General features: G+C 40.8%; 1 protein-coding gene across 13 annotated transcripts in view; it reads left to right on the top strand.

The window, feature by feature from the left end:
- Window positions 1-18,283, top strand: part of hspg2 (heparan sulfate proteoglycan 2) — a 121,496-nt gene that overhangs the window by 70,010 nt on the left and 33,203 nt on the right. For 10 of the 13 annotated variants that reach the window (XM_034875724.1, XM_034875720.1, XM_034875725.1 and 7 more), the window contains 19 exons: window positions 2,912-2,982; window positions 3,142-3,206; window positions 3,324-3,464; window positions 4,296-4,487; window positions 4,809-4,847; window positions 6,678-6,974; window positions 7,087-7,140; window positions 8,357-8,440; window positions 8,995-9,087; window positions 9,175-9,267; window positions 9,917-10,147; window positions 10,886-10,999; window positions 11,519-11,646; window positions 12,863-12,949; window positions 13,148-13,206; window positions 14,027-14,191; window positions 15,196-15,306; window positions 15,869-15,969; window positions 17,561-17,741. In XM_034875724.1, the coding sequence (XP_034731615.1) occupies window positions 2,912-2,982; window positions 3,142-3,206; window positions 3,324-3,464; window positions 4,296-4,487; window positions 4,809-4,847; window positions 6,678-6,974; window positions 7,087-7,140; window positions 8,357-8,440; window positions 8,995-9,087; window positions 9,175-9,267; window positions 9,917-10,147; window positions 10,886-10,999; window positions 11,519-11,646; window positions 12,863-12,949; window positions 13,148-13,206; window positions 14,027-14,191; window positions 15,196-15,306; window positions 15,869-15,969; window positions 17,561-17,741 (2,306 nt within the window). The remainder of the gene's footprint in view (window positions 1-2,911; window positions 2,983-3,141; window positions 3,207-3,323; window positions 3,465-4,295; window positions 4,488-4,808; window positions 4,848-6,677; window positions 6,975-7,086; window positions 7,141-8,356; window positions 8,441-8,994; window positions 9,088-9,174; window positions 9,268-9,916; window positions 10,148-10,885; window positions 11,000-11,518; window positions 11,647-12,862; window positions 12,950-13,147; window positions 13,207-14,026; window positions 14,192-15,195; window positions 15,307-15,868; window positions 15,970-17,560; window positions 17,742-18,283) is intronic. The other 3 variants (XM_034875721.1, XM_034875729.1, XM_034875730.1) reach the window with 3 other exon arrangements.

Here is an 18,283-nt window from a genome sequence, read left to right as displayed (position 1 = left end):
GAGCTGAAAGTCTAGAGGGACGGCCGGGTCTTTGTAGATTTGCAGTGGTCTGATACTCCTTCCATTACAATATTATCGCTTGCACAGTGCTCCTTGTGATGTTTGAAACTTGGGAAATCTGTTTGTTTTCAAATCCGACTTTAAACAGTATCTTGGACCTGCCTAGTGTGTTCCTTGTTCTTCATGATGCTCTCTGCGCTTTAAACGGACCTCTGAGACTATCCAAAAGCAGGTGCTTTTATACAGAGACTTAATTACACACAGGTGGATTCTATTTATCATCATTAGTCATTTAGGTCAACATTGGATCATTCAGAGATCCTCACTGAACTTCTGGAGAGAGTTTGCTGCACTGAGAGTAAAGGGGCTGAATAATTTTGAACGCCCGTTTTTTCAGTTTTTTATTTGTTAAAAAAGTTGGAAATATCCAATACATTTCGTTCCACTTCATAATTGTGTTCGACTTGTAATTGATTCTTCACAAAAAGTTAAGTTTTATATATATATCTTTATGTTTGAAGCCTGAAATGTGGCAAAAGGTCAAAAAGTTCAAGGGGGCCGAATACTTTCGCTTTCGACACTGTGATTTTAGAACTTAATGTTCAGTGCTTAGTGTTTTTAAACAAAGACCCCCGACATGTTCTACATTTTCGATAATTTTAAATTTTTTTAATTGTCTTAAGAATATGAATTAATATGTTAATTCCTTAGTGCATAGTTTCTGTCACCCCCATGAAGAATTCTAAGTCTAAGTCTAAGTCTAATAATAATGCTAAAAATAACTTTCTTTTTTGGGCTTTAGTCCTTCTTCTGAACTTCTGCTGAGCACAATCACTGACTGAAATATTTCGTGGGCGCTTCTTCGGGTTTTCAGCCTTGCCTTCACCTGTTGCAGCAGTCCAGTTCAGTAAAGAACCAGTACATTCTAAACATCACTACCAATCTAACATCCTGCGGGTTAGCTACACATGCTGCAATCATAATCATATGTTCATAGAGCTTTAACAATGAGGCCCTTTAGACTGATGTATTGCCATCAGACATTTATGGTCCCCAGAGGATGGATTCTAATGCTTTTGGTGATTCCCTGGCCCACCAGCAGGTCAAAATGTATTTTGTCCAGTTCTTAGGTTTGGAAAACCAACAACTAAATATAATGAATTTACTTTTTTTAACTTCAAAAAAAATATTTTCTATGAACCTATGTTGGCCTTTTTGCCCAATGGTGGCACTAGCAGAAAGGATGAATGCACCTGAAAACAATATGATTCATCTTCTGGGGACCATGAATATCTGTAGTCCATTTATTGGCAATTTGACCAGTAGACTAGTAGTCTAGACTAGTAACATTAGATACTGACCACCCAAGGTTTCCAATAGCGGGACCGAGGTTTGATCTATCACTGATAAACTGTTGTATCATCAGCATTCATTGATATGTAAAGAAGGCATAGACACAGTTTTTAAGAAGATCATTTTGTAATGCATTACATAATTTTGGGGAGAAATTAAAGTTTAAATTGTTTTCTTGAAATTGTTTATTTTTCATTATACTGTGATGTGAGACCACAATGTTTCCCATGTTGTGTTTATGATTAGCTGTATGTCCATTTTAAACAGACTTTAATGTTAGTTTAAGCGTTTTAGTTGTATTTTTAGGATACTTCCATGACCATATCTATTGTGATGTATTTTCTATTACCCAATGTAATGAGATATGCCCTTGTCTTTAAATCTACAAAACAACACTGACTGCAAGGACTGAGTTAACCACACCTTAGAAACTTTTGTACATCTCAGGAGCTAGTGTGAATAGTGTTTCCCAAAGCAAGTTCATAGCATGGAAGTCCTTTTGTTGGCTGTTGACCGGCGGACCTGCCAGAGGACAGGTGAGGTAAGACTGCACAGGTCTGTGGTTGGATAAGCCTTTGCTCTGGTGTCCGTGGCGTTGTTTGGGTTGTTGGCTTGAAGGCGTGATTGCTTTGCTATGTCACAATGTCAGAAAACACTTTCCTTGTAAGCAGCTTACTGTAGCCCTTTTCTTCTACAGCTCTTTAAAACTACTTTCTTCTGATGTCAGTTCTTTAGTTGTGAAGCTTTTATTTTAAAGTGCTCATGTTATGCTCATTTTCAGGTTCACCATTGTATTTAGAGGTTGTATCAGAATAGTTTTTTGTGGTTTAATTTTCAGAAAACATATTTTTGTTCTCTTTTCACCCTGTGTTGAGCTTACTGTTTTAGCTACAGAGTGAGGCATCACACTTCTGTTCCATCTTTGTTGGGATTTGCAGATGTGCTGTTAGGACTACTAGCCAGTCAGGAGCAGAGAATGAGGGCGTGCCACACTAGCACTTTTTAACTTTGTAAATCTAAACCGTGCACAATAATATACAGTATATAACACAATAAAGGAAAGGGGAAAAGCCAAAAAGCATAATATGAGCACTTTAACTACTTTTCTTTTATCTGGTGATATTTTCTCTGTTGATGTTTCTGTTCTCGTGCATCACACTCATATGAGAGATGGAATCAACATCTGAGGCATGTTGAATGTTTTAGCAGTGGCTGTGCTTTATCCATCTCCCAGCAATATTTCATCATCTTTTTTTCCTTTGTATTGTATTTAGTGCAAAAGCTGGGTGGGAATAGAAGACATGTGCTCAGTGCAGATATGAGAACTTACGGATGGAATAACAGAATAGCTTTTATGTACCATGTCTGAATGACTCAGTCCTTTGTTTGTGGTTGAGGTCTACCTAGGGTCAAGATGACTCCCCAAAGGACATTCTTCACCAAATGTATCACCTCTTGCAGACTTCCCAGCTTCCTGTCTCATTGTTCTTTGGGTTTAAACTTGTATCCTCCTAGACTGGAATTATTCACTCAAACATATTGTCCTTTTTATTTTCAGATGTGCGGCAGGATACACTGGCAACCCACTGCTTGGACAGAGATGTAGTGTTGGCAACAATGAAGTCAATGGTACATACTGTGTTTTGATTTAGGGCCATCTTCTGGCTTGATCTTTTTCTTAACACAAGTTGCAAAGATTCCATTCATAATTAATCTGGATTTAACAAAGTGTCTTCATATGGAGAGCTGGTAAACACTGTAACTATCCGGTCTACTGCCCTGTTACAGGTAACTGCTATAATTGTGACCAAAGAGGAAGTGAAGGCTGCAATGGTGGTGTGTGCCGCTGCAAGGTGATCAAACAAACTACCTGTCTGGTTGTTATCTTTTGGATCCTGGTTCCCATTTCCAAGGCGGACTAGGAATGGACGGATTGCCTAGTTTCTCATTTCCTTGATAATGTGTTGCAGATGAACGTTGAAGGCCCATCTTGCTCCGGCTGCAAGTCTGGAACCTTCCATCTCAGCCCGGAAAACAAAGATGGCTGCCTGTCCTGTTTCTGTATGGGCGTCACTCAGCAGTGCTCCAGCTCTAACCACTACAGAGACCAGGTGAGGCCTTTGAGTGCTACATAGCACATTGACGGCAACAGTGCAATGCTTCATGCATCTGAACAACCAAGCCCATTGTTAAGTTTGCACTGGGGAAAGCAACTATGCTGCAGAAAAGATGATTTCAGCACACATGCTACATGTTTATTTCAGAGCAAAAGGTTTGTGGAGGTCTAAATTCGCTCTCCTCACACCATCCTTCAAGTGGTTCCGAACCAGTGAGATCACATCTCACATCCATCAATAATGTCAGCCAGAAATTGACTGCTAACTTGCCACGCAGGCAATTATTTCTGCACTCTATATCTGCCCCCTCCTGAATAACTGCAAGGATAAATTTTGACTTCATGTCTCTCAGAATTTCCCCAGGGCAAAAGGGTGAAAACATGAAGTCTATAACGGTCACTTACAAACTTCACATTTACAGAGTAAGCCTTACATAGGTAAATCTGAAAGACAGCTTGATGGGTTGGGAAGCAAAATACTCAAAGGGGAACTATGCTGATTTTTAACATTCATACATGCTATTACTATGGTCTAAGGCATTCGAAAAGTAGTAGTAAAGTAGTAAACATTAACAACTATACCTCAATCCAAAAACTAGAGTGCATCCTTTCCCTCCCGGTCAGACTGCTAGTTTGGGTCGTGTCATTTTGTTAAGTCTGATGCCCAACAGATAATTAAATTGCCAACTGAAGTGTAACATTATGAATGACCGCTGTTCTGACCCGGGTGCTTGGGTCTGTTTGCCAACATACTTTTTTTGACTATATTTAAGTTTTTTTCTTTTTATACTCTATCTTATTGGATGTCCTGTATGTGCTCTTGCAGGTGTCCTCAGTCTTTTCTCCAGGAAATTTCCAGGGCTTTGCTCTGGTGAACCGTCAACGCACCAACCGCATCTTCACTGGTTTCACGGTGGAGGTCTCCACTGAAGGCACTCAGCTGTCCTACACCAACTTTGACTACCTGGGACAAGAGCCTCATTACTGGCAGCTTCCAGAGGTCTACCAGGGAGACAAGGTCAGTATCAAAGACCACATGCAACGGCTAAATCACTGGAAGTAGCTCAAGCAAGACCATGGACCCCTTAATGCTGAAACTTGTAGACCGCTCTTATTCTATTGCTGTCTTTTTCTGTTTCATTTTAACTAAACTTGAGCCAATCTTTCTTTCCAAGCAGATATCTTTTTCCATCTGTTTTTGCTTCCATTGCTACATTTTATTTCATCTTGTTTACTCTGTGTTCACAGGGTAGAATAATGTGCAGTTTAAGCGGCCCGAGTGTCCACTTACATAACATAGCTCTCCGATTCTTTGTCTTTGCCCCTGCACTCTCTATAGAAAGAGTCCCTCTTTGCTCGCACGAGACGAGCAGAGCAGGTAGAGTAATGCCAGTCAGCCGTCGCCATGTTGTGAATGTAGTATTTGTTTGAAGTATGGTGCTGTTTCGAGTATTGTGCTGTTTGGCATGTTTAAATTAACTGCTGATGTGGCATTGTAAATAAACTGAATGCCATGCATATCCATACATGATGGATATAAGTCCTGTTTTATGGTTTTTATATAGGGCTGGAACTAAAAATTATTTTCATGGTTGATTACTCGGTGGATTAATTTCTCAATTAATCTATTAGTTGTTTGGTCTATAAAATGGAAAAATGGAAAAAGTTGATCAGTGGATCAGTGTTACCCAAAGCCCACGATAACGTCCTCAAATGTCTTGTTTTGTCCACAACTTAAAGGTATTCAGTTTACTGTCACAGAGGAGTGAAGACACTTCAGAAATATTCACATTTAAGAAGCTGGAATTGTTATTTTTTCATAAAGAAATGACTCCCGATTAATTTATAAGTGAATTAATTGATTAATCTTTGCAGCTCTATTTAAATAATTTTGGGGTTTATTAAATTGTTTGTTAGAAGCCTTGTGTTTTACAGCAGTGTTTCCCGCCTGTAGCTGGCCACTAAGTGTCTCTTAGATCCAACCAATCACATTGCAGTTCATAATGCACACATAAATTGCTTTCTGCTCCACATCCCATGAGCCATGTAAACAGATTGATCATTAATGGTCCATTAAAGAACTTCATACCCGTTTAACTTTGCTCGAATAACACTGCCATAACACTCCCATAACACTCCCAAATACCATCGGCTCAGTGATAAGGAAAGTAATCAAAGAGCTTACTTTATCCACATCAATAGAGTGACTCATACACACCAGAGGAGCAGCTAAGGAAGGATGCTTCCATTTGGAACCTAATGGCCTCTGAACGTAAAGACAGCTACAGAACCACGAGAGCTAGCCAGGTATTCCGTATGAACTGCACCGTAGATAGCTATAATAAAGGCATTGCTCACACGTTTACTAATGTAATAATAAGTGATGCTAACACACTAGGAAATTGTGGACATCTATGAAATATATATTCCCTTCAGTTCACAGATGTAGCAGCATGGAGAATCACCCTGGTTTGATGTAGAGTTACTGAGCAGCAGCATTTTGTCGGACTCTGTGTAGGGCTGGGCAATATATCTATAGCATATTGATATTGTGAAATGAGACTAGGTGTTGTCTTGATTTTTGATATTGTAATAACGTGATAAGTCTTTTCCTGGCCACATTAAAGTAAAATTAGGGAACTGCACAGAACTTACCAGACTCTTCTTGCTGTTTTATTTGCCTTTACCTACTTAGCCATTATATCCACATTACTGATTATTATTTATTCAAAATCTCATTGTGAAAATATGTTGTGAAAGCACCAACTGTCAACCTTACAATATCGTTACAATATCGACATCCAAGTATTTGGACGAGAATATTGTGATATCTGATTTTCTCCATATCGCCCAGCCCTAACTCTACGTGTGCATTTGCATGTGTGTGAAACCCATTGAAGTCCGAGTTGGTTTGCAAAGTCTCAGGAAAGTTTCTGCAGTGCAAGAAGTTGGTGATTTGTGTGTTTTATCTGTGTGATCCGACTGTTTGGAGTGAGAACGTTGTCAGCCGACCCCAAACGTTGTTGTGACGCACATCCAAAGCATAATAGACTAAAAAGCATGACCTAGTATGTTCACCTTCTTGTGATGTACGTCAGTGCACATCGTGGAAGATCTAAATTCTAAACCCCCGTCTCTGTCTCATTTTGATTGTTCCTATGGTTACACATCTCTGTATCTCCGGTTCTCTTACATTCCGCCTCCCCAGGGTGATGTCAGACAGCTGGATGATGAGGTCTGGGCACTCTTCTCTAACTTCTCCAATGGACGAGCTGGTTCCCCTCAAATTTTTCCCTCCTCCTCTAAATCCTCTTCTTCTTCTTCTTCTTCTTCTTCTTCTTCTTCTTCTTCTTTCTCCTCTCGGGTCCCAACTTCCCCCTCTTCCTCTTCCTCTCGATCGTCTTTGCGTAACCTGAGCCCCCCTTCTCCTTTGTCTGGTATCGCCTCTTCAGTTAGTCCAACAAGACGCCAGCCCAACTCCCCAGGCCACTCTCGCCATCTGCAGGTACACTCACTGTCAGAGATTGCAAGAGGTTTACCGTCCCATTTGTTTGTCGGTCATGTTGGTGACTTCTGGTATTTCTCTTTGGGGTTACGGCCTTGCTGCGGATCAACAGAGCAAGAACACAGTGAGCAAGACTTCTGCTCGCGCTTCTGGGGACGGCAGCAAGGTAGACAGTGGCATGACTGACTGGCTGATTTCATGTCTTGCCTCTTTTGCCCATAGTCATGGGAAACTGTATGGTTGACTCTGATAGAAAACCTTTAAAAGTTAATAAACAGCTGTCCTCAGTTTATCCAGGGCAGTTAATAATAAGTTCAGAAACTTGTTAGAGCCCCTCACACAGTGGTTTTCAAACCGGGGGGGGGGGCTGGAGTTAACAAGAGAAGGCACAACAACGGTAAATATAAATACATAATGCATGGTTCTGCTGAACTGCCAGAAAACCTTCAAAGTTTGTGAAATGACTGCTGGGTAAACAAAGGCAAGACAATATGTACACAATTCCCTCTAAGGAGCCGACTGCCAGTCTCCCATTTCAACAAAAAACTGATCGTTAGATGGGATTCAAAAGGGCTATAATGGCATGGGAAACAGACTTTTCTATAAAGAAGTTACAAAGCAATTGTAAAAAAATAAGTAAATAAGTAAAGATTTACTACAATAAAGAGAAATAGTTTGTTTAGCAGTGCATTGGCAGAAGCAACAAAACTTCTGCAGAAGCAAGTCCTTCTACACCTCGGTGTCCTTAGTCTGTGTCCAGATGGCAGCAATGTAAATTAACTATATAAATGATAATAGGTAAAGGTTAACTAATGCATACAGACCTGTATATATAGATTGTTCAAACAAAGAGTTTGGAAACCTCTGACCTAATCGATGATCTACTGAAGTAATGGTGAATCTATTTAGTTCAGAGTTACCAAAAACTTGATTATTCTATTCCAGTGCTCGACTGGGTGGTATGTTCCATTGTTAAGCAAATGGATCCCACTCAGTGCTGTCACTGTAATTGTCCACTTGAGAGTAACATTGGTTTTAAAAGGCTCTGTCATTATACTGTTGTCTGCTTTGAAACAGCCTCTCACTGATGCACACGCAAGTTGTCATTGTCACATTACTGACAGTTGAAGGGGTTGTTTTAGTTGTCAGACAAGGCACAATGCGAATCTTTACATTGTTAGCACTCATGCTAAAGAACATGTACTTCCAGGAGTTTAGCTGTGTGTCGCGCATTTGTCCCGAGATTCCTGTCAGGTTTAGCTCTTTTCGTCACGCTTGCCTGCCTGTGTCGCTTCTCTGCCTGCTTATTATTTAGTCCGGCTGCCTCTCTCTCCATCTGTGGCTTATTCTCTTATTCCTCTCCTTCCTCCTCTGCCTCTCAGTACGCTCTGGTCTACAAAGGTTTCAGCTTGCACCAGGATGATCTGCTCTACTGGCAGCTCCCAGCGCAGTTCACAGGGGACAAGGTAACTGTGAGAACTTTTGGGGTGACGTCATCTCCCGACCTCTGGTCAACTCTTCAAGTTCACAGAAAACACAGCACCCTCAGTCTGCCCCAGCCTTAAGTCCTCATCCTTATCCTTCCCATTTATTTTTTATTTATGTTTTCAATTCAGTTTAGTTTCAGGTAGTTTTCAGAGTGGGTTTGCTCGTTTTAGTTAAGTTTTTAGTAGTTTTCTTTTATCAGAACATGGGGAGTATTTGTCAGGGGCACAATTTAAGAGGTTTAAATTAGAAATTTCAATAGAAACGCAACACTTTGTGAAGGCAATTAACTGACATCATGTAGACATCCCTGTTTTCACAGGCTGAGCAATACTAAATCCTGTGCAACATGGTAACTTTAACAAAAACACCTGCTGATCCTTTACATCCTTCTAATACATCAAATTTAAAGGAACTGCACAGTGTGTTGCTCTAAGAAGCCATCTGGCATTGATTTGTGTTTCATCAAGGGAATTGCAACACTGTTAGACCTGGCAAAAGATCTAAAGCCTCTTCCTTGCTAACCATGTTTTAGGTGGGTTCTTATGGCGGTAAGCTCAAATACTCCGTCTCCTACGTGGCCGGTCCAAGAGGAACCATAATTGAGGATGGGGATGTCCAGATCATTGTGAGTATATGTCGTTATGCTGATTCACTGTTCCCTCCCATAGCTACGTTTGTAGCATTCACTGACCTGTCAGTGTTGTTCCTGTAGGGGAACGACATCACTTTGGTAGCTCGTCAGCCCTGGCAGAGGAGGCAGCAGGGCAGCAGAGAGACTCAGCGCTTCGAGATCGTCTTCAAAGAGGTGAGCGGCTCATGGAAGCACTGTTACTGTCACAACAGAAAGTGTGTCAGCAAGCATCTGGCTTGTAAAAGGGATCTATGACTTAACCTGCCATCTGGATTCTTCCTTGAGAAGGGCAAGCAAAACGATTCTCATGCAGGAATACATACATGATCACATTATAAGTGATTATTTATCAATGATACAGTCATGTTTTTTTACTGATCTCCTAAAGGCTAATAGGTTTTTCTTTCTTTTCCCGTGCTTCTCCTAAGTACAAGATACTGTGATGTGCATGAGAAGCTTTTCTCGTGAAAGTATCTCAATCTCTTTCAAGCATGGGGAACCAGTCTAAGGATAGCAACGTTTTGCAAACATGTGGCTAAAGTTAATATTTTACATTCTTTACATTCACAGAATGAAATCGGTTAACAGTTACCTTGTTGATGAAACTATCAGGTATATTTTGTTGCATTTTCAAGAAGATGAATAATTTCCACTCGGCAGCCATTCTGACTGGTATGCAGCTTGGTATGCAAAATAATATCATGCTCCTTAAGCCCTTTTAGGGGTGTTGTTGTTTTCTTTTTATAAAATATTCTTAATTAAACAATAAATATATATATAGTTTTTGCATGAGTAAAGCAAAGGATTTAATTTTGTTTCACAGGAAAACTGGCATCGTCCTGATGGCATGCCCGCCACCCGAGAGCACCTGTTGATGGTTTTGGCTGATCTGGATGACATCCTGATTCGAGCGTCCTACTCCACTGAGATGCGCTCCTCCAGTATCTTTGATGTCAACATGGAGGTCGCAGTGCCTAACTACAGCGGCCTGGCTCAGGCCCTCGAGGTGGAGCAGTGCCGCTGCCCACCTGCATACCAGGGACTCTCTTGCCAGGTATATGATTCCATCTTTCCGAATTGTTGACGTCACTGGAAGCAATATAAGCAAATTGTGCTTCATTAAAGTGCTAACATAGACAAAGCTGTGTCTCAACTCACACACTTCTGTATTTACACTTTTTATATTGAGAACACAGTCCGTTCACAATGACGAAGAATGGCTAAATGCAGTGCACTGCGAGTAACTGGATACTGCGCTCAAACAGGTTCAAAACCAACCCTGGGCCCTTTGCCGCAAGTTGCTCTCCCCGTCTCTCTCCCCTGTCCTCTCTTCAAGCTGTTCTGTTATTAAAGGCCATAAAAGCAAAAAAGTGTGGAACGCTGGTCACTACTCGCCTTCAGCGGTTGGCGTCTTTGCTACGGAGCGAAAGCAACGGGACCACCATCGTATTTTAAACTTGTGAAAATGGTGGAAGAGGATATGGTTGCGATCGAAACAACAAACACCGGACTATACAAATGTAATAACAACCACTACTCTGTTGTCAGATAGTGAGAAATCAAGCCAGTGTATATTTTGTCGGGCGACAATATTGGAATATTCCGCCTGGCTGCAGTTTACTATTAAAAAGAAGAAGAAAAAAAGTCATTTCTGATAAGTGTATAATGACTGTGCGCGATTTGAGACAACACTACCCTGTTGAAATTGACATACTACATAATTGAGTCCATATTGTAAAGAGTGTACTCACAGAAGTATCCGTATTGAGACAAACCTATAATGTCTCTTTAGGACTGCGCCCCTGGATATACTCGCACTGGAGGAGGTTTATACCTGGGCCACTGTGAGCTCTGTGAATGCAACGGCCACTCTGACTTCTGCCACCCGGAGACTGGCATCTGCACGGTACGTAGCACTAGATTGACGTACGTCTGATAATGTTCTTGTTGTACCTAGATCATTTTTAAGCCAAGGACCCCTTAACTAAAAGAGACAGAACTACTACATATATTGTATAAAATCAAGTTGAATATTAAACTGGGCCTTCAATAACGATTTAAGGCGACCTAAAACCTTTTTTTGCATAGAATACTAAGTCATTAAAATAGCCTAATAATTTATTGGCATAATTTTATGAATCATCTTTTAATGCTAAACATACAAATTAGAAAATTAGTACTGTACCACAGATTCCCTGGACAGTGAATCCTTAGGAGGAGCTGTATTTGTGGATGGCCTTAGAGACGACCTTACCTATAGGCCAGTAAACTTATTATCAGTTGGGATGTTAAGACTTAGTAATTTCTAATTTGGAGGCCCTCCTACATTGACCATGAATGACCCCCATGAGTCCCGGACCACCTGTTGAAGATCCCTGGGCTACTCCCTGGGCACATCTCAAAACGGATCCATTTTACCTTCCAGAGCTGCCTGCACAACACTCAGGGTGAGCTCTGTGAGCAGTGTGCTCCTGGCTTCTTTGGTGACCCCACTGCTGGCACTCCGGAGGACTGCCAGCCCTGCGCCTGCCCTCACACCGACCCAGACAACCAGTGAGTACTCAGTACTGGCTTGTATACCACCTTCATTGTTGGCTCCAGACAACTCTGTGTATGGCTTGCTCTTGTTTATACAGACAATTCTACTGTCTGGTCAATTTTGGAGATTAATGTCTATTATACAACAAGTAGCTCCAACCAGGCCATCTGATTGGTCAACTAGACTTTAAGAACGTGATCAAATCCGCATGACAGCACACCCAGAGCCTTTAGAGCACGCCGGGCGTGTCACTTAAAATGTTACTCCGCCATGTCCATGTCAACTTTATAGAGCTGAATCAAAACAGTTTTTGAAACATTTGTATTCATAAAATTAGGATCCACAGTGAAACACACAGACACTCTCCATCATACCTCTATAAAGTGATTGATCGGGTTAAACGACTCAATTCTTGTAAACAAAAGTTGTAAAAAACATTTAAAAACAGCCCATTGCATTTGAATTTAAATGTACAGGAGCTACATCTGTCGATAGAAAATGTTTATTAGTTACAACATGAATGAACTAGCAAAGTAGCTTTGTGTTATGTGCAGTATTTATTCTGTTTGGGAAATCCCAAGATCTCTACAAAGCTAACGTTAGCTCAGGTTGGCTGGCCACCTCAACAGGGAGTTGAAATAGGCTCTGTTGCTTTTTTCTATTTTAAATTGCAAATTGCCCCACAACATGAATACAGTTTGATTTTAACCATTGTTGTTTAATCACAATGTTACACTTGAGGGTGTGATTTAACGCCATATTATTGGCTTGTGTAATATTGCTTAATTATTTGCTTGTTTAATATTGCCTAATTATTTGCTTGTGTAAAATTGCTTGATTATTAACCTGTTCCTCCCTACTGATATGAAATATTACATTTTCCCTTTTTCCACTGACATCATCAGATTTTGTATCCTCACTTATTATCAGGATGCTGATGATCAGTCCTAGAAAAAAGCTACAGTATGTTGGAGAAATCCTTCAGTAAAATGAGACGGTTGCTTCCAGTGCCAATCCACTAGTTTTTGCTTTCAAGTGTCATATTTTGGTTACTTTACCTTGCTCTGCCTGCGTCAAAATATTCATAGCTATGTCCAGAGAATGTGACATTGAATTACTTGTCGAACCTTGTTTCTGCTCAACAATGTATCTTCTTCTGTGTGTGTGTGTGTGTGTGTGTGTGTGTGTGTGTGTGTGTGTGTGTGTGTGTGTGTGTTACTCATGTAAAAGGTTCTCGCCCACCTGTGAGAGCCTTGGAAATGGAAACTACCAGTGTACTGCCTGTCAGCCTGGGTACACTGGCCAGTTCTGTGAACGGTAAGATGACCAACACATCATCTTAAACTGGGTCAAAACAGTTACTAAGTAAAAATTTCAAGCAGCTCATTTTAATAAATTGCACGTACTTTCACAATAGGAATAAGTGCAATTTACCATGATGAAAAGTTCAAAAGCTAGAGAGAACATTGTCATTGACTCAAGTGTTGTTTCTGTGTCTGTTTTTACTATCAACAGATGTGCTTCTGGGTACGTTGGCAACCCACAGGAGAGAGAGAAGTGTCGCCCACATGACGGTAAACCTCCATTTTGCTTTAGTAGAAATATGACAGGAGAGTGCTTACCTTCATAAAAATATGTAAAAGAAGTAAATATGTAAAAGAAGATTGTGCCTTTGTTTCTAAAATAAAATAAAATGCTTGTGATTGAAATAACTACTGTAGGAACAATAAAAAACAAGACAACAAAACAAAAAAGACAAACAGAAGGACTGTATAGGAAAGCAAATTTGCATTTTCTAGGATGACAAAGGCAAAACCCGCCCTATTTTGCTTCTGATTGGCTTTGGTGCCTTTGTTGGTTGGATTGGTTTAGTTTTAGGCATAAGGAATGGAATTGATAATGGGTTTAGGGGTAGGGTAAGAATACCAGGATAAGCCAATCAGAAGCAGAGCAGGGCAGGACATGCCCCCGCCATCCGGGGAAACGCAGGTTTGCCTCCATGAAGTCACTGCAGTCGGCCAAGAAATAGTCCAGCACTAAACCCCCATAGACACAACTTGTCATTCTTACACTTGAGCATATACTGTAGTTGGATTTCGACACCAGGCCAGGCTAGCTGTTTTGCCCTTTTTCAAGTCTTCATGCTAAGCTAAGGAAACCATCAGCTAGCTGTGGCTTCATATTTAACAGGTACTGTAGATATGAGAGTGATATTGATTTAACAAGTTTAACAAGAAACACAAGTCGCCATTGGAGGGCGTCCATCCAGTTTTACCTAACGAGACAGAAATAAGAAGTCCAGTGACTGAGCTCATTTATTGAAGAACCACTTTGATGCCGCTTGTTTTGATGTTCTCAGAGATGTTCCTGATGCCTTTGTTATGAACTTTGCAGTTGCAGCATCGCTGGTGGTGAAGGTTTATCCGGAGAGGGTCCTGTCCCCCCCGGGTAGCCCTGTCACTCTCCGTTGCCAGGTGTCCGGCTCTCCTCCACACTATTTCTACTGGTCCAGAGAAGATGGACGACCAGTCTCCAGCAGCGTTGACAGACGCAGACAAGGTACGACACACACTTCAAAACAAAAACATTTAAAACTTTATATATGGTTTGAAACATAGTGGCTTGTGTCTTTTGGTTTGTAGTTATGTGATTGGCTGTAGCTTTTGCCAATTTTTACTTGAAGTTTTGATTTGCTAAAGGCCTCTGTCACTCCCCGATGTGAGTCGAGTGCAGATGTGAGTTGCCAATGCTCAGATTGAAATGGTTCACAGCATAATGTGTCATACAGAATTTTTTGAAAATCATGAAATAATAAACTTTTCTCATTACAAACAATAACATTGATTGCTAACGTTAGCTCAGAACGCCATTCAGTTAACAGCCTGTTTTGTGTTTGATGCTAACGTAGACAGCAGTGAACCAACTACATTATGTAGGTCCATTTTTACTGTAATAACATTACAGAAGTATCTTGTTTGCATCTTGTTGTATCTACTCGTTGCTAAGTGACGCATGCGTGACTCACATCTGCACTCTGGGGAGTGGCAGCCTCTTTTTTTCTTACCGTCAGGGTGGAACATGATTAATCACCAGCACTTTTTTCTTACTTTCACAGTACACACTTCAAACACATGGCCACAACTAGTGTGGGATGGATGGAAGTAATAATATCCTGTAGATCCAATATTTAATAATAACCCAATAATGAATAATGAAGGTCCCGTCCAATGATAGACATATTTTGTGTATCTAATTTATTTTTTCTTTCTCCCAGCTGGTCTGGAATTCTACCCCCCTTCATATTACTTTGGTTTATGGTATGAGTGTTGGTGTACATATGTTGTGTTTTTTTCTTCTTCCTTGTCTTATCTGTGTTAATGTTTGAATACCATGTGATTCGATCTTTTACTGCAACCTAATTTCCCTATGGGGACAATAAACATGAACTGAACTAATGCACCCTTTCTTTTTGGTTTATTTCTAAACAAAATGCATCTAATAAATGAACATAAAAGACAATCTTATGTGTGAATCCGACGCCTGTTGCTCATCTGTGTGTGCAGGAGCCGAGCTGTACTTCTCCAGTGTCCAGCCGGGCGATGCCGGAGTCTACATCTGTACCTGCAGAGACCAGCGCAGCACCAACAGGAGCCGTGCTGAAATTGTTGTCACAAGTGTGTATGCTCTCACTGCCATAGTAGCAATTGTTTTTCCCTCATTACAGAGCACACAACATATATACCATCCATAGTTTAACACATTTGCTTATGCACAGATAATTGAACACCTCATTCTTCAATACAGATGACTCTGGTGTGGTGCATTCTTGGTATTTGGAGTTTTGAAGGTGCCGGGATAAGCATACTGCAACCAATCTTGCAAAAAATAAAAATGTATTAATTTAAAGTAAATTGTAAATGTTATTAGTCATACCACTGGTTAATGAAATGACTTGTATCTGATGTTGAACAGACTGGGTTTGATACATTTTGGCAGGATTGCTGTAGTTTATCAGCTATAAATGTACATTCCACATCTACCTTCATGGATGAGGAAAAGGCAGAAAAAATAACAGAAAGTCCAAAGATGTTCTACTGCTGTTATGCCAACATATAAACAGGCAGTTATTTTTTTACAGGCTACCCTTTTAATCGGTTTGCTTTCATTTTGTAATTTGCGGTACACTACCTGTATTTATGAGCAATCAGTATTAATTGTGTCTCTGCCTTTGACCAGGTGTCCCATCCAAAGCCATTGAGGTTACGGTCGAGGAGCCCAAAGCCCAGACTGTCAGGGTCGGGTCTACTATCAGCTTCATCTGTACTGCAAAGAGCAAGGTAAGCGTCACCAGAAATACAGTACATTTAAAGGAATAGTTCACCATGTTGGGAAATGCTCTTATTCACATTCTTACCGAGAGTTAGATGAGAAGTTTATGGGCCATATTTTAACTGAAACACAAGTATCAAAAGGCATACGCAAGAAGCTTTGTGGGCAGATCTTGGGAGCTGTTGCAATTATACCGGCGGGATGAATGAAATCTCAAATGGGTTGGTCTGAAATAGCTACATTACTCATAGGTGTGGTTTTTGTGTGACGTGCAATAAACCAATCAGAGCGTTATTTAAAATCCCCTTTAAAAGCAGGCGCGCTTGTTCCATGGTGCATTGCTATTATAATGGTGGATTTGCTAGGCGAGAAGAAGAAATGAAATGTCACAAAAACATACTTTCCAATATTTTGGGCTCACTGAATCACAAGGGTATGAATGCATGGTGATATTTTTGCAATATAGTCTAACATTAGACGGGGATTTCCTCGCTATAGACGATGCAGCTCTTCTGTCTCTCCTCTCCCGGGCTGCTGCTGGAGCGTTTGGGTTAAGGGGCATCAGCACATGCAGTTCAACATCACATCACCTTGAGTCGTCCAATAGTTCCTCATTTATGTCATCAACACATCCACGATTCATGGAAATGTTGTGTAAGACATATTTTTCCTTGTATTTTTGTATGGTATTTATTTTTCCTTATAATTATGTATGGTATTTATTTTTCCTTGTATTTAAATACTAGACTGCCCTCGGGAGCGCAAGTTCATTGCCTAATTTACCAATGTGAGTGAAAAGCCTGCAAAATAGGAATTATACGTGATGCGTTAGTGTACAAAGGCAGTTGCGCTGGGTGCAAGATATTGCTCTAATACTACCATGGAGGCTAGCTTTGATTAGCATAAAGACTAGAAACGGGGAAACTGCTAGCTTGGCTCTGTCTCAAATGTAAATCTCCATACATCAGCTCCTCTAAAGAAAACTTCCTGTTGGTGGCCTGACAACTTCTCAGTGACTAAAAGCCTCGGCATAACCCGCCCTGTAAAACCACAAGTTGTTGCTTTTACACTTCTATTTTTATACAGATTAAACAAACATCATATAATGTGTCAATTAGGAGCTATAGAGCTGCTGCAAGGCACATTTTGTTATTTTTGGCAAAGCCGGTGGTTTCCCAATGTTTCCAGTCTTCATGCTAAGCTAAGCTAAGCTAATCATCTGCTGGCTCTAGCTTCATAGTTAGCATACAGACATGAGAGAGGGACTGTATTGATCTTCTCAGCAAGAAAGTGAATGCAAAAATAAAATGCCATACTGTTATTTTAACACAAGAAGTTTTCACTTTGTGCTGACTTTATTTGTCATGATTATAAAACTCTAAAACTATGTTGCAGTCCAATGAAGTGTATGTATGATAGAAAGCACATGTTCGTAGTGTTGGTGCATGTTGCTATGATGCTATAAGCACATACTGCAGAACATTTAGCCTATATTAAACAGTTGATCTGTAGCCGAACAACAACAAGAGCATTTTTCTCCCATGTTTGAGATTGCGTGCATCTCGTGATTTGTGTGTGTATGTGCTCCTGTCTCCACAGTCCCCAGCCTACACCCTGGTGTGGACACGGATGGGTAACGGCAAGCTGCCAAACCGGGCCATGGACTTTAACGGCATCCTGACAATTCAGAACGTCCAGCCCGAGGATGCAGGTGTCTACGTTTGCACGGGCTCCAACATGTTTGCCATGGACGAGGGAAAAGCCATCCTCTACGTGCCAGGTTCGTGATCCTCTTGGCAGCGCATTCCATTACCCATCACGCCCTGCTAACCTACCAGCTCTGGCTCCTGTAGTTCCCCCCCTAAACTTGAGTCTCCCTCCAGCTTGCTGTGGTGCATGTTTCTCTGTTTCCCTGTGTCTGTCATCATGCACTATAAACACTCAGCTCTTGTTTAACAGCACAGTAAGCTTGCATTTCTAACTCCCTTCCCTGTTTTGCCTTCTACTCTCAGATATCAACATAAAAGCTGATCTTTTTGTCATACTGACAGTCCCTCTTCTTACTTGCCTTTTTTAACTCGCTGTCTTGTATGTCTGATCCCTGGATTTTTCCTAGACTTAATATGAAGAACTACAGCTTGTGGGTTTGGTTAAAAACTAAAATTGTAGAGTACATATTTTTCAGATAACATATGGGGTCAAGTATGCAGTTTAAGGTGTAACTAATGGGCTTTTAAAAGTCATGACATCCACTACACTTAGGCCAAATGAGCACTCTTTCGGATCAGTGATTTGTAGGTACTGGAATGCTTTCCGCCAACG

This window comes from Etheostoma cragini, chromosome 7, assembly GCF_013103735.1.
Source record: "Etheostoma cragini isolate CJK2018 chromosome 7, CSU_Ecrag_1.0, whole genome shotgun sequence".
Lineage (NCBI taxonomy): Eukaryota > Metazoa > Chordata > Actinopteri > Perciformes > Percidae > Etheostoma > Etheostoma cragini.
Note: the sequence above shows the minus strand (reverse complement) of the source record. Positions and strands in the feature narration are given on the sequence as shown.